General features: G+C 37.4%; 1 protein-coding gene across 6 annotated transcripts in view; it reads right to left on the bottom strand.

Moving 5' to 3' along the window:
- The window catches only part of LOC131029002 (beta-galactosidase 17), a 247,707-nt gene extending 222,843 nt beyond the window's left edge, over positions 1 to 24,864 (bottom strand). For 2 of the 6 annotated variants that reach the window (XM_057959381.2, XM_057959379.2), the window contains exon 1: positions 24,123 to 24,858. Coding sequence is in view for 3 of the 6 variants with exons in the window: in XM_057959378.2 (XP_057815361.1) it covers positions 23,437 to 23,529 (93 nt within the window). In the remaining 3 variants the exon portion in view is untranslated. Of the gene's footprint in view, positions 1 to 23,436 lie in introns of all 6 variants that reach the window. The other 4 variants (XM_057959378.2, XM_057959376.2, XM_057959377.2 and 1 more) reach the window with 4 other exon arrangements.
- Positions 24,865 to 25,114: the final 250 nt, after the last annotated feature.

Genomic DNA, 25,114 nt, shown 5'->3' with positions numbered 1-25,114 from the left:
CTTTCCATACTATGTTCATATATGCTTGGCTTGTAAAGAGATTGTCTTGGAAATTGTGTAGTTTCATGATTAATAATACTATAAAATATATTAAAGCTCCTATAGTAATGTTATATATGCTTTTGCAAATAACCCTCAACATGTATTTACTTATGCCAGTCTCATACATTGGCACAAGCCCTGGTATTAAGATCTGGTGTAGGCAGCATTTGGTAATTACCAGTAACAATGAAGTTTGAGTCGAATGTTGATCTTGTCAAAAAGACTTGAAAAAAATACAAATCAAAATCTTGATTCATACAAACAGTTATTTAGTTGCTTACTTCTGCCATTACATGGCTTTGTATGACTGTTGTGTATCACCCTCACCCATTTAAGAACACTTTGGAGCAGGTGCACACCATCAACACCACAGCTTGATTATAGACTAAGTTTATGTTGATATATGTGAATAACAATTTCAAATTCCAAGGAAGTGATTCTATAACAAGCAGTAGGAAAAATCAACAATAAAAACCAAGGTAGGTATGCACATCTTCTTGCTTGTGGAACAAGAATTGTGCCAAGGGTATTGACAATCATATCCCAATTTCTGAAGTTCATTTAACACTCTCTCCACACAAAGGTCACATAGATGCTTCAAAAAAGGGATAATTTGCTGCTGTAGAGGCAACCTCAGTATCCAAGAAGGATTCAGAGCTGATAGTATATAATGAGCATAGGAAGAGAACCTCGATTATTGTTCATTTACCTCTGAAAAGGACTGTTGAAATTAGTCAAAGGTCACTAGAGAAGCAAAATGAAACCCAAGCAGTCATTGATTTCCAAGCCACCAAAATTCACCCCAAAAAATGATGAAGACCCAAATTCTCATTATTTGAATTGAGACAGTTATTAGAGGTCAATGAAATTACAGATGATAAAGTGGCAAAAGTTACTTTCCGAGTGCATTACAAGGCTTACACAATATGATGGTACGATCAACCTGAAGCTAATAAGAAGAAAATATGAAAGGTATTAAATGAGAATTTGACAAGGAATTCAAGAAATGATAAACAAAAGCCAAAATTTACAACAAGCTCATAAGACTAAAATAAGAGAAAGGTAGCTCTATATACAATTGTAACAGGAGGATGAACTTGGCAAGGATACTCAAAATCGCAGCTGACAATAAGCTGAAACAATAGTTCTTTGATAAAGATTGACAAATAGAACTCATTTAAAGAAAGTTTACAATAATGTACCCTCAGCAAGCGATATGAATATATTTACCTGTATGTTGGATGTTGAAAAACAACTTTATTCAGAACGTAAGGTTTTCATGGTCCTGAGGTGGATAATGATGACTTACCCAAAATGAAAATGTTCACAATTTTTTTCAAAATGTCATTTAAGACAATAGATGAGTATTGAGAAATATGGTATATGGTGTTAAAAAAAGTGTGGTGCATAAATTAAAAGTCAGTTGAAAAAATATATAATTTATGATGTTAAACTTCATGATAGTAATTAGTACCCATTCAATCTACAGACTGTCAATTTTTTATAGCAAAGGAAATACCAGCAAATAATGAAGCCAGAAAAATTGAAATCAGGAATCAAACATAAATATAACAGTAGAAGAATGATCACTAGTTCTATAGACAAGGGTAGACTATTGATACAAAGTTGAGAAAACCCAAACAATCAAAATCAGCCTTAGAAGTTATGTGATGAGGGTGGTCCATAGGACTGACAAAGATTGTCTGTAATAAGTAGCCCTATTCTGATCTGATTTTTTATAGTTTTTTCAGACTGATTTTGTCCTTGCAGCAATGATAATGTCCTTGCTGTTCACAAAATCTGCATTTAACAAGCTCCAAACCCTAATCGTCTTCCTCAAAATGTCTTGCAAATGGTAAGGCTGGCTAGGATAGTCTTCAAACAGAAAACATTATTTTTTATAAGAGTTATTTCAGCCTCCCAAACCCTAGTCAGCTCCTTCTAAACTCAAACGTCCAGCTCCCAGCTTGAAAATCAATAACCAAACATGGTACAACCCAGACAAAAAAGGGACAACCAACAATGTAAGAACAACAACTAAAATCTCTGTGAAATGTCTCTTCAAGTCGACCTCCTCCTTAGCTGATATGCAGAGCAAATTCCTCTAAAATCTGAACTCTGAATGATCAAAATATGTAGCTATGCTGCTATACTTCATGTATGAAAGCACCAAGTGATTCTCCAGAATCCCAGATTATAGCTTTCAACAGCATGAAGAATGTTGCTCCTGAGGGGTTTTGTCTTCACAAAGCTCTGAGAAATAATCTCCAGCAAACAAATTCTAAACAATCTCCAACCAAGCATAAGGAATCAGCTCCACAAAATTGCTTTAATATCTTTCCCAAGAAATTCAACCCTCTTCACCAAGCCATGTGGGATTAAATAAAATCACTTTTTAGTCTCCCAATGTGAAGTCCAAAATATTAAAGGACTCATTTTTTTTAAAATAAAACATCTTCCACTTTATAACTAGCCCTCTTTTAAAAAACAACATTGTGTTACTAGGAACACAAGGGGTGTTTGCCTTATAAAGTGACTTTATAACAACTTAGGAAATAAATTTAATAACCTTGGAAAAGGCACTTTAGCTCACCAAGACCAAACTAGAAACCTCTGTTCTGGAAGTTAGGACGGAGTTGAGACCAAGACCAAGTGCTAAAAATAGCCTTTTGCTAAACAAAGCAAGAACTACCCAAAACCCTGAAATCTAAGTTACCAGTTTGGGTTCGAGAGCAGGTTCGACAACACAAACCCAGTTCGTGGATTCTAAAATTGTTTTTTTTGCCTTTTGGGTTTGTCCGTACATGTGTGTGTGTGTATACATATTATATGCAAAAATTTAAAGAAATATACAAAATTACAAATCTAAATACATTTAATAGTATTTTACTTCATCATTGATCAATGCCAAATGCCAATTCAATTGATAGTTCAGAATTTCAATAATATCATATTATGTCATATACTCATATGCCATATAATATATATCAATGTATCATAGATTCATATATGTCCAGGTTCATGATTCAAATGAAAATCATTACAATTACAAAATTGACAATCAAAAATAATAATTGTCTTCTATCTTCAATGTTCATCAATCATCAAAAGGATCTAGATCAAGATCATCATCATTTGCTCCAAGTTCAAATTCAAAAATATTTGAACCCAAAAAAGTGCCACTCCCACTAGCTCCATCAGCTATAGGTATCTCATCATCATCATTTAAAGTGACTCTAACCAGATCGTCAACAGTTGCATCCAAGTTGGTACACTCAGGGGTTACATCCCAAAGTTTCATTGCCCCTTCCTTGTATTGCTGTCCCTTATGTGTTAGAAGACACAAATTGGAAAGAATATAAACCAAGTCTTCTGCTCTTTTTGAAGCCAATCGGTTATGCTTCACTGAGTGGATAAAGGAGTATTTACTCCAATTCTGTTTAGCAGCGGAAGACCTTGCAACCTATTAAAATTGGAGAGAAAACTAACAAAACTTAAAATTAAAAAAATGCAAAATAAATTAAAGAATGTTAAAAACTTAAAAGCCAAAGTCTGCAATACAAATGTTAATATTTAGAAGTAAAAATTAAAAAAACATACTTGTGATAATATCTTGATTGCAAGAGGTTGGAGGAACATAAAATATTGACCATGGAGGTACCACCATGTAACTCTATCCATTTTAGATTAGTCATTAACGGCACAAGGACTATGACTTCTTCCTGAGACAAACAAACCAAACTCTTTCCTAACACTATCCACCACTTTAGGATCACTGTAGAGTCTAGCAAATGTCCGCTCGTACCCAGCAGCAACTTCAAGATCTCTACATGGTTTAGTTCTCCCTACCAAAGAAAGTACTTCATTGCTATAGTACATGGGAGATAAAGCATGTGCAAGGAGGTGCAATGGCATGGTCGTCTTGTTCCACCAATGATGAATGATTTGTTCCACCCTTTTGAAAAATGCTTCTTGGGGGTCCTTGTCTCTTTTTTCTATTATGACTTTGATTTTCTCAATCATGGTTTCCATGCCATCATAGACTTCCCCCAAAAATGCTGCATCTATATCAGTATACATGAGCATACTCATGATAGGCTCGGTGAAATTCAATATATATTCCAAATTATCCCACCAATTGAGATAGAAGATCAAATCCCTAACCTTTTGGGCCCTCATTGAATTTGATTGCTTCCAAATACTCCATTGGTTACTAATAACCATGGCACTCAATGCCTCTTTCACCTTCAAAAGACGTCTCAACATTATTGTATGTGATGCAAATCGTGTCTCAGCAACCTAGGTGTTGAATTGTTACAATACTAGGATCACAAGAAGATGACCATGCACAGTAATCATAGGGTGTGCTCGATTAACCACGGGCAATGATTCACATCATTGTTGCCCTCCCAACCATAGACGATATACTATTATCGTCTCCCCCGAGCACGGAAATTATATCTCTAATATATATATATATATATATATTAAATATGAATAGTAAGATGATGTTACAATGATCAAGTATAAAGACCAATGTGAATTGCTTCACTCCTTGAAGCTTATAGATGGATCCAGTTACTTTAGACTGAAGGAGATGCAAATTGAACTGCTGTAAGAAGCCGAATGTACAAGGCAGTTGATTCAAACTTCTCAAATAACTCTGCAATGTAATCACTGATTAATCTGCCCCAAAGTTTCGTGACTCACGGCAAGTCATGCGAGTCAGCGGGTCGGGTGACCCCTGCCAGGTCACGGTGACCCTCACTCGAGCTCGGACGGGTCAGGGGGTGTGACTCGCTTGACTTGCCAAGTCAGCAAGTCACTCCTTGACTCGCCGAGTCCGAAGGTAGTGACCCGGTCGACGTCACTTAAAAAAGTGCAGTCAAAAAAACAAAAAAAACATAACATTTTTTAATGATTTTTTTTGCTATTTCCCTTTCTTATAACCCTAAAAGGGATTGGCATTCACTTTTATGAGTGGAAGAGAGGGAAAAAAAGAGGAAGAGAGAAAAATAGGAAGCCATAGTTTTGCAACCAGCTGAGAGGAAGAGGTGAAAAGCTTGCACAAATCACATTGAGGCAGCACGACAGTTGCATTGAGCATCAAGGAGTCCATAGAAGCTCATTTCAAACACTTCTCAACAAATTTGAAAGAGGTAAGTGTTAATTTTTATTGATTATATTGGTTTTTTTTCTATATTTATAGATTTTCCATTTTGTTATTTTTTTTTTAAGTTCAACTTTCCAAATCTATATTGCATACTTCAATCACAATGAGATAAATAGAACAATAGCATAGCAAACCCTAGATTTTTTTTTTGAAAAAATTGTATACATTTATTTACAATTTTTTCTAAAAGAAATCTAGGGTTTGCTGATTTTTCTCAATTCTTAATTTCTTTCTTTGAAATTTGAGAATTTTCAAGAAAAAACACAATGCACAGATTAGTCTTTGCTGATTTTTTTTAGTTAGTTTAAATTTAAAACTTTGTAAAACACAATGCTCAAATGGTGATTTGTAAAATTGTCTTATTGCAGCAGCCCTCACATTTTGAAAACATTTTTTTTTCCTAATGGCTCATCCTAATCCTCCACAACCTAAGCCTAGGAAACATGGTCAAAAAGATGAGGCATGGAAATACACTGAAGAATTCTCTGGTAGACAAAGAAATCAAACCAAGTGTATTTTTGTAAGGAAATTAACCATGGGGGGATAAATAGATTGAATATAATATTGCTGGCATACGTGGTCATGATACTGAGCCTTGTACCGAGGCACCTCCCAAAGAAGTCCATTTTTGTTTCGTCCAATTAGAAAATTTTGAAATACATAAGCAAACAAAAAAAAAACAAAGAGAGGAGTTATGTCATATTGGTTCCCCTCCACCCACACCCGCATCCGCATCCATAGCTGCATCCATAGCTTGTGTTGGAGAGGGTTCTTCTATGCCTCCCTTCGTCCTAGTGCTTCTGCTAGTGCTAGTACTTCTATTTCTGCTCCTACTAGTCACACTTTTGATCCTAGAGTGCGAAAATCCAAGATAGACAATTTTTTTGTACCATGCACTACTCCTGGCGCACACCGCTCGCTTGAGAGCATGTCTTGGAACAAGGAGGTCCATGATGCAGGAAGAAAAGCAATTTGCAAGTTTTGGTACTTCTGCAACATTCCATTTATTGCAGCCAAGTACTTTTTTATTTGATTTTTTTAAATTAAAATTTAAAATTTTATGGTTTGAAGTTGAAAATTGAAATTGATATTGAACTTTTCTTATTTAATCTATTTCAATTTGTGACAGGTCTCCTTATTGGCAAGGCATGATTGATGAAGTAAACATTTGTGGGGCGGGGTTGAAAGCCCTTAGTGATACTGAGTTGAGTGGCCCTCTCTTGTTGGAAATGGTGGAAGATATGAAAGTTGACCTAGAGGAGTACCGCCAATCTTGGAGCCACAAGGGTTGCACCATCATGATAGATGGTTGGACTGATAGGAGGAATAGAACACTCCTAAATTTTCTTGTTTCCAGCGGAGGTGATTGATCATTTTACTTCTCTAAATGCATTGTGATTGAAATTGAATAATTTACATTCTAATTTATTGATAATTGATTTGTTTTATTTTCAGGATCCACCATGTTTTTGAAGTCCATTGATGCTTCCTCACATGTCAAAAATGTGGCATACTTGTGTGAGGCTATTGAGGAAGTTATACATGAGGTGGGGGAAGAAAATGTGGTGCAAGTGGTGACGGATAATGCAACAAGTTATGTTGCTGCAGGTAAACTTTAAAAGTTTTTTTTTAAGTTTTAAGTTTTAACTTTTAAACTTTTAAGTTTTTAACTTTTAAATATTAATGGTAAAATTTCTTGATACTTATCACATCTAATTCTTTAACTAATTTAAAATTGTTGCAGGAAAACTTTTGATGGAGAGGCACCCAAAATCTTTTGGTCTCCATGTGCGGCCCATTGCCTTGACCTCATGCTGGAGGATATAGGTAAGCTTGGATGGGTGAAAGAATGCGTTGAAAGGGCCAAGAATATATGCAAATTTATTTACAATCATGCATTGGTCCTTAGCATTATGAGGCAATACACGGGGGAAAGGGAGTTGGCTCATCCTGGTATAACGAGATTTGCCTCGAATTTCCTCACATTGAAATCCTCGATAAAATCAAAGCCATCTTTGAGGCACATGTTTGTTGGTGAGGAGTGGACTTCCTCATCCTATGCTACAACCACTGCAGGGATGGATGTAGCAGATTGCATTTTTGATGAGCCAAGTTTTTGGACCCCTTGTGCAGAGATCGTACAGGTAATTTTATAAATTTATATGCATATTTTTGTTTTGTTTGCATTGTGCAACTTTGCAATTTTTCTTATTTTCATGCACACTTGTGACTTAACTATTTTTGTTTAACATTATTTGCAGGTCACTGAGCCCCTAGTAGTTCTCCTACGAGTTGTTGATGGGGAGAAGCCCGCTATGGGCTACATATATGAGGGCATGGATAGGGCCAAGGAGGCCATTAGATCTATATATGCTGGAGTTGAGGATAAGTATAGGCCCATTTGGGACATAATTGATAGAAGATGGCATAACCAACTTCATAGGCCCATCCATGCAGCAGCTTATTATCTCAATCCATCATTTTGTTTCCATGCTGATTTCAAAGCGGATGAGTAGGTTCTTAGCGGGCTATATTCAGTAGTACAACGGATGGACACTGATACCACAGCTACACTGCTCGAGATGGATGCATTTAATAATGCAGTAGGGGCGTTCTTTGCCAGCCAATTGTGCAAAGAAGGTCGGACAAAATTGCAACCAGGTAGAAAATTCTAAAGTTTATGACGTGCATTTTAATTTTTCATTTTATAATCTACCTTTAAAGTTGGAAATGAGACTAATGTTTTTTTCTTTTCCTTATCTCAGATAGATGGTGGCAAATGTTTGGGCATTCAACCCCAAACCTTCAAAAAATTGCCATCCGCATATTGAGCCAGCCATGCAGCGCTTCTGGATGTGAGCGCAACTGGAGCATGTTCGAGCACATCCACTCGAAGAGGCAAAATAGATTGTCTGTGGAGAGGTTGAATGATCTAGTCTTTGTTCATTACAACCTCCGTCTCAGGACCAAACAAATTTTGGACGCTGACTCCTCTCCGATCACTCTAGAGGAAGTCGACCCCGAGTCCAATTGGCTCACTGAGTCCACCGATCTAGTCTTCACTAATGAGGACCTTGAGTGGGTTGACCAGGCAGACAGAGAGGCTGAGGCTGTGGCTATGGCAAAGGAGGAGGATAGAGCACGATTAGGCACAGCACCTATGGTTACTTAGACTGGCACATCACAGGGAGAGACTATGGCTACTCAATCATCCAGGACCTACCTTAGACGCCTTTCTAGGAGGCAGATAGACAAGGCTGAGCCAGAGCCTGAGCCATAGACTTGTTTTTGTTTACACTTTACAGTTACATATATGTTTGGGAACATTTGAAGTCATGGATTTTATATACATTGGACAACATTTATAACTCTATATATCTATGTTTTCTAACTCTTTCAGCTACAATTTACATTTCTACGCATGTGATGGATGTATGTTTATGTATGTGATCAAATTAGCTTCTATTTGATAATGTTATAGTGTCTTTAAGCTTAATTCAATAATGGGTGTATGAAACAAGTTTTAAATCATTAAAAATCTCTAAATTTCAAGGGTTTTCTTATTTTGCCGAATCGTTGCCGAGTCACGAGCCGAGTCAGCCTTGCCAAGTCAAAGCCGAGTCCGAGTCTGGGAAACAATGATATGTGTTCGATCTGCACTTCAGGTAATATACAATCTTCTTCTTCTCATATGTGTATGATTAGTCTTGCCTTAATCTACTCTGCTAATGAATTCACACAGCTCTGCTAATACTCGGTCTGCACATATATTGTGTTCGATCTGCAATATAAGAAGGTGATCTGCTATAGACAATGCACGGGCTGTAGATGTAGACGAGTTGCTTTTTCCCTTCTATTCAATTCATCATCCTGAATGAGACTGAACCTTATGCATATATATGTGTTGCACCCTTTCACCAAGAGTTGGCCCTTTATGAAGGAACACGACTTATACAAGGCATACTAAGTTTGGGTGCCACTTAACAAACCACTAACTAATCGTATTATATTTCTTATATGTCACACCTTTTAAATCAATATGTAGTTATAAACATATAATTTTGGATCTATGATTGTCTAAGGCCGATAGGCCAATTAGACAATTATATTAGCTATATCGGCCCATAGAAGGAATTCGATCATAGCTACAAACATCAACACTCCCTCTTAGCTAGAGAGGAATCCTTCTCGATGTCTAAGTCACATAGTGACATCCATCATGGCTACTCCCAGAGGATGGGTCCATCATGGCCACTCCCATGTATGAAAAGCAAATGAACACAAGTGCCCATCACGGAATCACTCAACGTGATGTCGTCATCTCATCATGACGTTCACCATGGCTACTCCCAGAGGGTGAATAAACACAAGTGTTAAGTCATGGAATCTCTTACATGACATCCACCATAGCTACTCCCAGAGGATGGATCCACCATGGCTACTCCCAGAGAGTGGTGTAAGAATAGATATCACCTCACCATGATATCAACCATCATGGCTTATCCATAGATATCACCTCACGTGATATCCACCATTATGGCTTAAATAAAGATATCTTCTCACGTAATATCCACCATTAAGGCTTGTATACGGATATCACGTCTCATGATATCCACCATCATAGTATATCTAAAGATATTACTACATGGTATGTCCACGGATTTCACGTCGCATGAAATCCACCATGAATATCTCTTTATGTAATATCCACCATTATGGCTTATCCATGGATATCACGTCTCATGATACCCACCATTATGACATATCCATAGATATTACTCCTAGAGATATAAACCATTATGACATATCCATAGATATCACGTCCCATGATATCCATCATAATGGTATGATCAATCAATTTCGTAAGATCATCACCTTACGATAATGATCAGATGTACAAGTGTTCACTATTGAGAGATCGTCACCTCACAATAATGTTCACAAGGGCTCATCAAGCACTGAACCAATGTTTTCATGGAGTCACACACATGACACTAATCATGAACCATATCAAATTAATAAGATTGCATAATAAGATTTTACACTTTAAACATCTTAAAGAATACATTACTACTATTAAAACAAATCAATGTTGTTGAGACTCAATCTCAGCTAGGGCTACATTTTCTACCATACCAAACTTACCTCGAAAGTATGCAAACTTTATTCTGGAAAGAGGCTTGGTGAGGATATCTGCAGTTTGTTCATCTGTGTTGAAATTAATAGCTAGCTCGGATACCTGACTATTGCACTTTAATGTTGTCAAAGACAAATGTATTATCTCTCATGTAATTCGGGCTGGACCCAATCATGTAACGTGGAGACAAATAAATGTATTCTTGGGCTGGACCCAAACATGTAACATGGAGGCAAGCAAATGTAATTTTGGGCTGGACCCAAACATGTAACGTGGAGGCAAGTAAATGTAACTTGTAAAATAACAATGCAATTTAAATAAATAAATACGCAAGCTGACTTGGGGTATTGGCGCCAAAGGTTGGATATAAAACCAACAGCAAATGAAGTCATTATCATCTTCTTCATCACATGTAATCTGCTCTCCAATATTGGCAATCTCTCTCTCTCTTGTGCGAACTTGCTTCTCATCTACTGTGTGAAGTTATTAAGGCTAGCTGTTAGGTGATGCTATCAAGATCATCTTGCGAAGTTAATGAAGACTCGCCTTGTGCGAATTTGATGTTGATCTTCCTTAGTCATATGCTGCTGATAAGGGTTGCAATCTTCATTGTTATATAAAGAGAAATTCAGATCTGCTAACCTGCTGATTGGACAGCAGCCTGAGATAAGTTCACTTGCCTTGTAATTGCCTACATTTGAGATAATACATATTGTACTTTGTCGCTGGGCTTTTCACCTCCAAGAGGGAGGTTTTCCCAGGGTATTGGTGTGTCTTGTCTTGTGTTTTCATTGTTGTTACTGTTCTGTTATAACCTGATTATTTAAGATTAACATCTGATTGCTTAAAACTAACATGGTATCAAAGCTTTAGGTACATTCTAAATAATCAAATTATTAGTTGTCCTTCACTTTTAGTTTTCTCTTTTAGTTTTGCAAGATGGTTACAGGTCTGAAAGTAGAGGACATACTTGAAGGTGCCCTCAATTTTACATCATGGAAGGTTCATGTCCTCCTTGCTCTTGAAGAATTAGAGCTGTTACAATTTGTGGAAGACAAGGATTTGACTGAACCTTTGGATCCGGAAGAACTAAAGCAATTCAAGAAGAATGCTCTCAAGGCAAAGAAGTTCCTTATTGATTCCGTGAAGGATCATCTTGTTCCAGTTATCTCCAAACTGAAGACAACCCGAGAGATGTTTAAACATCTAGAAGGGATATATGAGATCAACAACATCAGTCGGACACTTACATTGAGGCAGCAACTTCTTCAAGTCAAAATGAGCAAAGGAGATTCAGTCATGTCCTTCTTCATGAAAATTTCAGAATTGAAGGACCAACTCAGCGCCATTGGAAGCGAAGTTGTGGACAAAGATATTGTCATGATTGCTTTGAATGGTCTTCCTGACTCTTGGGATCCATTCATTCAAAGCATAAGTGGAAGAGCTGAATTCCCTTCCTTCGATCACCTCCGGTCAGATTGCATTCAAGAGGAGTCACGCCTTGCTGCCAGAGGAATGCATAAAGGCACTCATGGAGGAGATCAACATGTGCTTGCATCTCAACATGTTAAAAGAAAGGGAGGCCATTGGAAGAAGAACAACTTCAAAAGAGATAAGAGACTTCAGACCTCTTGCTTACGATTCAAGGAAGAAGCCAAGGGATCTTTCATGTGTCTATTGCTTCAAATGCAACAAGTTTGGACATTATGCTAAAGAATGTCAGAATCCGCCCACGCAAGGAGAGGCCAACCTAAATGAAGTTGCAAACTCAAAGGATAACAAAGACTACCTCTTCATTTCTGCCTTGTCTAGCAATGGCAAACCGATAGTCACACTTGGTTGATAGACAGTGGTGCATCTAGACACATCACGGGATATCGAGAGCATCTCTCAGACTTGATGGAGAAAGAGTCCAACCTTCATGTGGTAATTGGTGATGATGCTCAGTATTCGATAAGAGGTTTTGGTAGCACTTCTTTAAATTTAGATTATGGCATGTCCTTGCATCTTAGTGATATTTTATTTGTTCCTAGAATTAAGAGGAATTTAATTTCTATTTCTGCCCTAGAAGATAAAGGGTATCAAATAGCATTTTCTAAGGGTAAAGTACTTGCATGGCCTAAGAAATCTAGTATTAAATCTGCTCGTGTTATTGGAAATAGATATGATAGTTTGTATAAGTTTTCAGCTAACCCCATTCAAGCACTCATTCATGAAGCTTCTGAATCTAGCGAGCTATGGCATAGAAGGCTCGGCCATCTTCACTATCAGGCACTTCCTTCACTTGAAAAGATGGTTAAATGTATGCCTAAACTTAATCAACTTCATGATGATACTTGCAAAGGTTGTGCATTAGGTAAGAACACTAAATGTCCATTTCATAAAAGTGAAAGTAGAGCTAAGGAAAAATTAGCACTTGTTCATTCGGATCTATGTGGACCCATGTCTATTCCTTCACCTAGCGGATTTCTATACTATGTTACATTTATAGATGATTTTTCTAGAAAGACTTGGATTTACTTTCTAAAATCTAAAGAATCTGATGAAGTGTTAAGTAGGTTTAAAGAATTTAAAGCTCTAGCTGAAAATATGTCTGGTAAAAGGATTAAAGTGTTAAGATCTGACAATGGAGGTGAATACACCTCAAGTGGCTTCAATGACTTTTGTGTAGAAACAGGAATTAAGAGGGAGTTCTGCATTCCCTACAATCCTCAGCAAAATGGTGTAGCGGAATGAAAAAATAGAGCCATTATTGAAGCAGCCAAAGCTATGATTCACGATCAGGACCTACAGACCTTCTTATGGGATGAAGCATCCAAGACCGCAGTGTACATTCAGAATAGATGCCCTCACCATGTCCTAAAGAACATAACTCCCGAGGAAGCTTTCACTGGAGTCAAACCAGATATCAGCCACCTAAGAATCTTTGGAAGTCCTGTCTATGTTCATGTGCCAAAGGAAAAGAGGACTAAGTTAGAGCCTTCCGGGAAGAAGGGTATCCTTGTTGGATATAGTGAATCTTCCAAGGCATTTCGCATCTACATTCCCGGTCAAAGGATATTGAGGTAAGTAGGGATGTCACCTTTGAAGAAAATATTGCTTTCAAGAAATCTAAAGGTTCTCTTGTTGATAATGATAAAGAAGTTAATGATAATCAAAATATGGATATTGATACTAACCCTAAGATTCAGAGGGAGTCTATTGAGCCTCCCGAACCTATTGAGCATGATGATTCTCCTAAGCCTCTGGTTAACTGATGGACCTAGAGATATTGTAGTTAGCAAGAAAAGACCAATTTGGGTTAGAAGCACAATTCAAGATGCAGAAAAGTTTGCAGCTCCTAGTGGCACTTTCAGAGAAACTAAGAGACCTCGGAAGCTCTCCAACTATGTTGCAATGATGTGCAATATCATTGGGGCTGAACCATCCAGCATAGAAGAAGCTATGAACTAGCAAGCATGGAAGTTAGCTATGGACGAAGAGTATCAATCCATCATCAAGAATGATGTCTGGGATATTGTGCCTAGACCTAAAGGTAAGTCTGTTGTTTCTTCCAAATGGTTGTTTAAAATTAAACATGCTGTTGATGGTAGTATAGAGAAATATAAAGCTAGATTTGTAGCTCATGGTTTTTCTCAAAAGGAAGGCATAGATTATGAAAAAACATTTGCTCCTGTTGCTAGATATACTTCCATTAGAACTATTATAGCTATTGATGTAGCCAAAGGTTGGAAGTTATATCAGATGGATGTAAAGACTGCTTTCCTTAATGGTGTTATTGAGGAAGAAGTCTATATTGAACAACCTAAAGGTTATGAGATTCATAATAGAGAAACTCATATGTGCAAACTGAAGAAAGCTCTCTACGGCCTCAAGCAAGCTCCTAGAGCTTGGTATGAAAGAATTGATAAGTACTTAGTTAGTTTAGGGTTTTATAAGAATGATGTTGATCCTAACATTTACTTTAAAGTATTTAATGGTGAAATGCTAATTCTGGTTTTATATGTGGATGATTTATTTCTAACTGGTGAAGATAGTCTCATCATTAGGTGTAAGAAAGAATTAGCTACTGAATTTGAAATGAAGGATCTAGGTTAATGCATTACTTTCTAGGGTTAGAAGTGTGGCAAAGACCTAATGAAAGTATTCTAAGTCAAAGAAAATATACTATTGATATATTGAAAAGATTTGGTATGATGGATTGTAAAGATTTGGTATTATTTCTAACTGGTGAAGATAGTCTCATCATTAGGTGTAAGAAAGAATTAGCTACTGAATTTGAAATGAAGGATCTAGGTTAATGCATTACTTTCTAGGGTTAGAAGTGTGGCAAAGACCTAATGAAAGTATTTTAAGTCAAGGAAAATATACTATTGATATATTGAAAAGATTTGGTATGATGGATTGTAAAGATTTGGTATTATTTCTAACTGGTGAAGATAGTCTCATCATTAGGTGTAAGAAAGAATTAGCTACTGAATTTGTAATGAAGGATCTAGGTTAATGCATTACTTTCTAGGGTTAGAAGTGTGGCAAAGACCTAATGAAAGTATTCTAAGTCAAGGAAAATATACTATTGATATATTGAAAAGATTTGGTATGATGGATTGTAAACCTATGTCTACTCCTCTGGAAACTAACTTGAAGAAGTTGAGTATTTTTGCAACTAACTCTGACTTTGCAGATCCTTCAGAGTACAAGCAGTTGATTGGATCCTTGATGTATCTAGTCAACACTAGACCAAATATTTGCTATGCAATGAGTGCACTTAGCCAATTCATGAACCAGTCAAAGCATGTTCACTTGGTGGCAGCCAAGCACATCCTGAGATACTTGTGTGGAACAGTTGGCTATGGACTGAAGTATCCAATCAACACAGTAATCAATTTGGAAGGCTACTCTGATTCTGATTGGGCCGGAAGTGTTACTAATAGGAAAAGCACTTTAGGAATCTGTTTCAACTTGGGTTCCGCTATGATCTCTTGGGCCAGTAGGAAACAGTCCTCAGTTGCATTGGGTACTGTAGAAGCTGAATACATTGCTTCAAGTGTGGCAACTAGAGAAGCAGTTTGGCTTCGCAAGCTTCTTGTTGGGTTGTTTGGACAACCTTGGGAATCCACTGTTATTTATTGTGATAATTAGAGTTGTATTAAAATGTCTAATAATCCCGTGTTTCATGACAGGTCAAAACACATGGAAACTCATTATCACTATGTTCGTGATATGGCACAAAAAGGTGCCATCCAGCTGAAATATATCAGCACTGATGAATAGGTTTCAGATGTTCTCACCAAGCCTCTAGCTCGAGTGAAGTTTGAGTACTTCAAAGAAAAGCTTGGAATTGTGGAGAACGCGGCATTGATTGAGAGGGAGTCTCAATCTTAGTGATGTAATTTAGTTTACACCCTCCACCCTCTGCGGGCAATGTAAGGTGGAGTCACCCTCTGCGGGCTGCAAGGTGACATTGTATCCTTCTCTGGGAGAAGGTTGAGGTGTAAGACCTCTTCCACCCTCTGCAGACAATGCAAGATGGACATCATGAAATGAGTTCATGATATTTATGTGTTTTATTGCAGGTGTACTATACATTCATCCTTGCGGGCAATGCAAGATGAAAGTCATGAATGGGTCATGACAAGTGGCAGATATCCTCTCTAGCTAAGAGGGAGAGTTGAAATTAATAGCTAGCTCGGATACCTGACTATTGCACTTTAATGTTGTCAAAGACAAATGTATTATCTCTCATGTAATTCGGGCTAGACCCAATCATGTAACATGGAGACAAATAAATGTATTCTTGGGCTGGACCCAAACATGTAACGTGGAGGCAAGCAAATGTAATTTTGGGCTAGACCCAAACATGTAACGTGGAGGCAAGTAAATGTAACTTGTAAAATAAAAATGCAATTTATATAAATAAATAAGCAAGCCGACTAGGGGTATTGGTGCCAAAGGTTGGATATAAAACCAATAGCAAATGAAGTCATTATCATCTTCTTCATCACATGTAATATGCTCTCCAATATTGGCGATCTCTCTCTCTCTCTTGTGCGAACTTGCTTCTCATCTACTGTGTGAAGTTATTAAGGCTGGTTGTTAGGTGATGCTATCAAGATCATCTTGCGAAGTTAATGAAGACTCGCCTTGTGCGAATTAGATGGTGATCTTCCTTAGTCATCTGTTGCTGATAAGGGCTGCAATCTTCATTGTTATATAAAGAGAAATTCAGATCTGCTAACCTGCTGATTGGACAGCAGTCTGAGATAAGTTCACTTGCCTTGTAATTGCCTACATTTGAGATAATACATATTGTACTTTGTGGCTGGGGTTTTCACCTCTAAGAGGGAGGTTTACCTAGGGTATTGGTGTGTCTTGTCTTGTGTTTTCATTGTTGTTACTGTTCTGTTATAACCTGGTTATTTAAGATTAACATCTGATTGCTTAAAACTAACATATCTCGACTGAATAGCATTCCTTTCCACCATGTCTCTAACATAGTAATACTTGATCTCCACATGCTTTGTTCTGTCATGAAACACAGGATTGACAGAAAGCTTTCACACAACTTTGGTTATCACAATGAATAACTGTAGGCTCCAATGATTGTACAAACAATCCTGCAAGGAGCTTCTCAAGCCACACTACTTCACGAGCTCCCACACAAGCTGCAACCCAATGAATCTATCTTGGTTCACACATGAACTTACTGAGAGTACTCACTGCAAAGTAGATATGTGGTCTGGTGTTGACCAAATACATTAATGATCTAATCAACTGACAATACATAGAGGAATCTACCAGATCTGAATTGGAAGCAAACTCGCTCAACTTCTCCAGAATTATATCCATCAGCGTAGACATGGACTTACAGTCCATCATGCCAAATCTCTTCAGGATGTCTATAGTGTACTTCCCCTGACTCAAGAAGATCTCATGCGGTCTTCTGCCAAACTTCCAATCCAGGAATTAGTACATAAGGCCAAGATCCTTCATCTCAAATTCAAAGGCTAACTCCCCTCGACACTAAATGATGAGCTTCTCTGCCCCAATGAGAAATAAGTCATCAACATAAAGGACCAAAATCAATGCCTCACCATCAACAACCTTTATGTAAAGGTTGAAGTCTGCATCACTCTTGGTGAATCCCAAGTTCACCAAGTATCCATCTATCCAGGAATATCACGACCTAGGTGACAGCATAAAACCTTCCAGCCTACACACATGGGACTCCATCCATGAATCATAGAGTCCTCCGACTACTGATCACTAGAGAAACCATCTTGACATGGTCCACTCCCTCTGAACAAATATGACCAAGATCCTCAAAAATCAATTGAAGCAGATCCTCTAGCTGCTCCCTCTGTCACAGAAGCATACCCTTCGAAGTCCACTCCCTCTTACTAGGAGAGCCCTCTTGTCTCGATTTTGCTTTGTAATCCTCGATGCTGCCATTACCTGCACAAATGCCTCAGCAGCATTCCTAATGTATCGTTCTTCTTTTTTTTGCAAAAACCCGTCCCCGAGGGTCAAGGAAAAGAACAAGAGCATAACTTTTATAGTACATATAGGAATACAGATAAGAGGTTGACTACGACAAGCAAATAAAAGTAATACTCAAGAGATAATAACCAAGAAAAATACTCATCTCATTATCCAAGCTCCATCTTGCTTTGGATAAACTTGCAACCCTTGCAAGCAGTATAACAGCAGTTAAGCCTTAACTACTAAGGTCTTCAAGTGTCCCCTGCAATCACACATGCACTTGCACATACACTTGTAAATTTGTAATAATCTGTTGTTAAACATAGCTTATGATAATGATAAATTAGATGTCTTGAATTGTATGTAATCATAGCTATGGGCTACAAGACTCAATCTTACACATGGGCAGATCTAGTCTTATGAACAGGAAGGCAACCATAAGTCCAAAGCATACAATAGATAAATAACATTAGCATAAGCAATGCACCATATACTATCAAATAAATGTGGTAGTAGGTAGAAGACTTATCTGATTAGTTTGGTTCTTTCATCCAATGAAGGTCCTGATCTCATATTTCAGTTGCCATCGACAGATGCAAATCTGCAGAGTTTCCCAGGCTAAAGATGATTTTTATCCCCTGTCATATCTTTCCACTCTTAAGCTCAAGCTCTTCCTCAAGACAGAGGGGATGCACTAACTGAGCAACAGCCCTTCAAGAACCTACTCTGATACCATGTTGAATTGTTACAATACTAGGATCACAAGAAGATGACCATGCACAGTAATCATAGGGTGTGCTCGATTAACCACGGGCAATGATTCACATCATTGTTGCACTCCCAACCATAGACGATATATTGTTATCGTCTCCCCCGAGCACGGAAATTATATCTCTAATATATATATATATATATATATATATATATATATATATATGTATGAACAGCAAGATGTTGTTACAATGATCAAGTACAAAGACCAATGTGAATTGCTTCACTCCTTGAAGCTTATAGATGGATCCAGTTACTTTAGACTGAAGGAGATACAAACTGAACTGTTGTAAGAAGCCGAATGTACAAGGCAGTTGATTCGGACTTCTCCTCAAATAACTCTGCAATGTAATCATTGATTAATCTGGCCACAATGATATGTGTTCGATCTGCACTTCAGGTAATATACAATCTGCTTCTTCTCATATGTGTATGATCTGCCTTGCCTTCAATCTACTCTGCTAATGAATTCGCACAGCTCTGCTAATACTCGGTCTACACATATATTGTGTTCAATTTGCAATATAAGAAAGCGATCTGCTTAGACAATGCACGGGCTGTAGATGTCAATGCACAGGCTGTAGATGTAGACGAGTTGCTTTTTCCCTTCTATTCAATTCATCATCCTGAATGAGACTGAACCTTATGCATATATATGTGTTGCACCCTTTCACCAAGAGTCGGCCCTTTATGAAGGAACACGACTTATACAAGGAGGAGGCATACTAAGTTTGGGCGCCACTTAACAAACCACTAACTAACCATATTATATTTCTTATATAAGTCACACCTTTTAAATCAATATGTGGTTATAAACATATAATTTCGGATCTATGATTGTCTAAGGCCGATAGGCCAATTAGACAATTATATTAGCTATATCGGCCCATAGAAGGAATTCGATCATAGCTACAAACATCAACACTAGGTTCATGTAAAACATATGTCAATAACACATTTTAAAAAATATAAAATAAAATTAAACATGGCATAAATAAAATTAAATAGATAAATTAAATTTACCTTCAGCAATTCCAACCTCGAGAAGCTCCTAAAAATAGCTTGTGACATATGGTCGTTTGTCACAAACATTTGGATCTCCTCACCCTCTTGGTAGATATCCTTCACCCACTCTATTTGAGTGCCAATTGTTTGCATCACCAAGTTGAGGGAGTGTATGGTGCATGGTGTCCAAAAAATGAGTGAATATCTTTGCTCAACCAAAGCACCTACAGCCCTACAAACCTTTGCATTGTTTGTGATGACTTGGACAACATTTTCATGTCCCACCATATCTATGCAATCAAAGAGGATTCTGGAAATGAATTTTGCATCTTTGAGCTGCCCCTCACAATCAACTGCCCTCAAAAACATTGCCTCTTCGGGGGACATTGTAATAACATTTATCAATGGGTGGTTTTTGCCATCCTTCCATCCATCAGAAACAATAGAAACACCTAATTCACCCCAAGAATCTCTAATCGGTTTCAATGATTGGTCTACAAAATTTTTCTCTCTTGCCAATAAGGTTGTGTGCACCTTTTCATACCCAAGACTTGTGAAACCAGTAGGTGCATTATTGATTGTCGTCACCACCTCCCGCCAATATGGTGATCTTACCAAGTTGAAAGGAAGACCATTGGCATAGAGGCAACGTGCAATTTTTTGCTCTGCAATATCTCTTGATTTCATTTTGAATGCTTTCTCCAATGGGCCTCTTTTGCGAGAAAGAAGGGAATTTTCTACTTCAGCTTCATCTTGCATAGCGGGTATATCCAAGAAAGGGTGATGGGGAGCCTTTTTTGGTAGTGTATCATCATCAGATAAAGTCATTGGTGTTTTGTTTGCAGATGGATTGGCTCTTAGTTTTTCTCTTGCTATAGCTTGATCAATGTCTTCTTGTTCTCTAATGAATGCTGCTATTTGTGTTGCAGACAACCCTTTCTCATCTGGCCCTACCCACATTTTAATCCCTTTACCAGCGGGGCCACAAAAGTGACGTCTCACTCAATAATACGAGCACCTATTATTGGTTTTACAAAAATTACAAGTCCATTCATATCCCCCACCTCCTGGAAGTTGTTGATGCTTTGTAGTATAATTCCATAAAGGAAATCCTCTTATCAATTTTAAATTTTTGGTTTTTGAGTCTTGTAACCCCCACCCACTAAACTCAAACTTGTTGCCATTTTGTTTTTTTGCTATTATAAGAAATTGAACATTTTCAAATTAAAAAAAAAAAATTAAAAAATACAAGATTACACAATGTAAAAGATAATGTAAGTATGAAAAAAAGTTATAAAAAATAATAGAACTTGTTTATCTTTTTCTATTAAAAAAAAAAATTAAAAAAACTTGAAAAAATTCGTTAAAAGATCAAAGAATAGGGATAAATGCTTACCTTAAAGTGCTTGAATCTCCTTTGTGCAAGCTCTCCACCTTCCTCAAGCACTCCACAAACAATCTCCTCCGAAAATAATCACTTGCCCTTCAAAATGTCAAAATGAAACCAAGAGAGAATAGATGAGCAAATGAAGTTGTTTTGGGTCTCAAATGTATTTAACAAGGGGCGGATTAGGGTTTTTTGCTTTAAAAAGGCAAAAAAAAATTAATTTTTTAATGTTTAAAATCACTTTATTGTGACTTAACCTAGCCCCGTGCTTGGATTCGCCCAGGTCAGCGCCTAGGTTCGCCCAACAGCGTGAAAAATGTTTCTCATGAGGGGTTTCGTCCTCACAAACCTCTGAGAAATAATCTCCACCAAACAAACTCTAAAAAATTTCCAACCAAGCATAAGGAATGAGCTCCACAAATTTGCTTTTATATCATTCCCAAGACGTTCAACCCTCTTCACCAAGCCATGTGGGATTAAATAAAATCACTTCTTAGTTTCCCAATGTGAAGTCCAAAATATTGAAGGCCTCATTCTTTAAAAAATAAAACATATTTCACTTTATAACTGGGCCTTTTTTTTTAAAACAACTTTGTGCTACTAGGAACACAAGGGGTGTTCACCTTATAAAAAGACTCTATAAAAACTTAGGAAATAAATTAAATAACCCTGGAAAAAGCATTTTAGCTCACCAAGACCAAACTGGAAACCTCTGTTCTGGAAGTGAGGACAAAATTGAGACCAAGACCAGGTGCTAAAAATAGTACTTACTAAAAATAGCAAGAACTGCCCAAAGCCCTGAAATTGAAGATGCTGCATACTGAAGCTGAGAGAAGGCTGAAGTTATTACCAACTACCAAAAATGGTGGTTACTATAAATAGTAACTGTTAAAAATATTAAGTTAGCCAAAACTCCCGACTTACCAAACGGTGTCCAAACTAACAATTACTAAAAATAGTAAGTTTTAGATAAGTTGTCCAAACTCACTCCAGAAAGGGTCAAACCTTTTTTGGAGGCAGTAAAGGGAGCTTTGATTTTCATTTTGCTCATGCTAGATTTGATATTTGACATTGTTCTTGTTCTTGGAGGAGACTGTTCTTCTCAGGGTTTGTGAGGACAAAATCCCTTACAGGCAACATCTTTTGCATTGTTGAAAGACACAATTTGAAGGATTTTGGTGGTTTCATATATAAATCAAACTGAAACTTTAATGGTGATTTGATTTGGACATCTTCGCAGTACAGAGTTGCAGATTTAGAGAGTATATTCACAATTTGCTGATTGAGGAAGAGTGAAGGGAGTTTTTGTTGTCCATGCTTTATTAATTGCTGGTCGTACCTCCCTCAAAGTTGGCCATACCTTCTTTGGGCTGCCCGTGCCACTTCTTGGTTGGACATGAGACTTTTAGAGCTGGGTGATTGGGGTTTGAAGGTGACAATCTGCTATTTTGTGGCACTTGAAATGTTGTTTGGCCTTGCTTCAACAAGCTGTCCCAGTTGGAGGACTTTGTGAGAGACGCCTAGGGTTTTTGGGCATCAATTTTGTTGGTCATTGCTACTGCAGTATATTATTTCTCATTACCAGTAAATGGGTATGTCAATTTAATGTTGTAATCATATTTACCCATCTGGGTATCTTCAGTTTCATTTCCACAATGTACTTTCAGAATATAGCTGATTATAAGCATTAAAAATTGCATTCTATTTCATTATTAGTTGTTGTTATACACCTGTATCTATTGCATTATATGTCTGCTCCTCCCATCTTCTATCTTTTCTATCAAACTTTCTCAAAACGCAAGCAAAGAAAACAAAAAATACTAAAGACAAAACAGGGCAGCATACTACACTGAAGCTGCTGTTATCTTCATTCTCATTTGTTGCTATATAGGGGGTGGACCTAATCCCACAACCTAACTATCAAAAAAACATCCTGGTTAGCCTGTGGGAATTTAAATAGGTTAAGAGGGAATTACATAGGCTAAGGGGAAATTAAGCATTTCGGCATGTACTTATGGAAAACTTCAAATTTTAGTTTTATATCAGCTGGCACGGCCAATCTTCCCAGCAAAGAAATTTAAAATTAGGCATTTGGTGCAAAACATTCAAATGTCTGATAAATATGTAATGCCGGAACATAATTTTGATAAGCAAAACAAACTTTCAAGATTTATCTTTCAGTATAGACTTAATTTAAGACTTCTTATTTATCTTCCATGAAAAAAAAGTGTATCAAATCAGCAATCCTCCACTTAACTTTTCTCGAGCAATTTGTTTGTCTACAGAGTTTGCTGAACTTGGAGAAACCCTAAAGATAATTATACAAATTTATAAAAATGCGTGTATAGAGGCCATATATTCATTCATTTTTGCAGTTGAAGACAATACCGATTAAATCTTTAAAATACTGACTCACAATGAAAACATACGGTCACTCACCGTCTTGTGGTGTTGAAAGCGCGCAGCCAAAAGAGGGGATGGACTGAAAGCCACAATTCCCAGCAATTTTAACACTAACCAGACGAACGCCATAAATTATATCAATGTCAACAGTCCCTCCGCGATTACACGCGAAAAATTAAACTGAAACAATCGAATAAAGTGTAGCTAGCAAATTAGCCAATAGAATAATACGATGTGTTGGGTTTCGGGTGAAAAGAAGTTGCCATTAAATAATGTTTTGGTAGTTGGACTTCGCATGATATTCTAAGTTGATTACCAGGTGGGCTCCACCACCCAAAAACATTAGCCAGAAAAAAAAAACTTTCCTCGCCTCATGCCTGGAAAACAGATTTAAGTCGCAACCAATATTTATGTTAAAAGGATGCAAAAAATTTGTCTTGAGCTCAAGAATTAGTAGAGGCAGCTGTAGGTAGATTGGTTTTTGGTTGGTTTCATTTTTTTTTAGATCTCCTTCTGGAGGGTTTCGTAACTCTGCTAAGTTTTTCTCATCGGCATCGTTGAAAGCACAATCATGAGGCACGTCGCTTGCCACGGTTTCATTCTAAAACAATTCTGTTGTTATTACGCCGAAGGCGTTCTACAATGGCGGCACGCAGTTTCAATGATTGTATATATAAAATCCATTTGGTTCGCATGAATAATGACAAGATTGCAGTGCTGACCTCTTATCTGGGCCGTCGAATTCTCCGAAAGGTTCTTTAAATGGTAGGAATAGGGCACAATCTCAGTGCCAATCGCAGGCGCGATATACCAGATTTGTTTACCTTATTATGTTGGATTCGTGCAGGTGATTCCTGATAGAGGCTACGAAGGGGCTAAGATAGCTTGGAGGGCATGTTCACTGCCCAAAACAAGAATTAAGGAGCCATTTTAGGCGACATTATGTGGGAAGAGCAGCCCAGTAGGAGACAGAAATTTATCATAGCTCTGAGAGGCTAGGGAGTCGCCTAATTTGAAGTCGTGTTTAAGAACATGTTAGGACAGGAAAAGAAAAATAAATTGTCCTCGCATTTTACACAGGTTTTGTTTTGGAGATGGCAGTGCAGGCAGATTATCCGTCTGATGACAGGCAGTCGATGATTTATTTCCACGGCAACATCCAGTGAGTAATTTAAATTTATTTTAGATATGGCATCCAATTTCTTCCAATAGTAATAGTATGGATGCAAGAGGATGGGTGATGGAGAAAATAATGGAAGAAATTCAAGGATGTCTGACTTTGTTGATCTTGATTAAGGATTTGAGGTGATGGAGCACTGAGAGAATCGGAGAAAAAGGTGGAGGGGTGAATGGTGGTATTCAAGTATTCAAGAGGGATGGAAGGGGTGAAGAATTTATTTCTGGGACATAAGGATTCAAAAGAATGGACTTTGAATCACAAGTGCTCAAAATGGATTTGGAAGATGTGGGATGGGGGGATTTAGATTTATGTGAGGGAATGTGTGATTTGGTAGGGATGGAAGGAGTACCAATTTCTTGAGCATGATCTCGGTAGCCAAGGCTATATAAACTTAAATTTTCTTTGATTTGGAGGTGATCCAATATGCCTTGTTCATGGAGGCTTTTAATCATTTGCCTTAATAGCACATGTTTTAACAAATCATGTTGCCAATGGGATACTTTTGTTTTGGAAGTAAGATGCAAGTCCATTTTG

Source organism: Cryptomeria japonica, chromosome 1 (genome assembly GCF_030272615.1).
Source record: "Cryptomeria japonica chromosome 1, Sugi_1.0, whole genome shotgun sequence".
Taxonomy (NCBI): Eukaryota; Viridiplantae; Streptophyta; class Pinopsida; order Cupressales; family Cupressaceae; genus Cryptomeria; species Cryptomeria japonica.
Note: the sequence above shows the minus strand (reverse complement) of the source record. Positions and strands in the feature narration are given on the sequence as shown.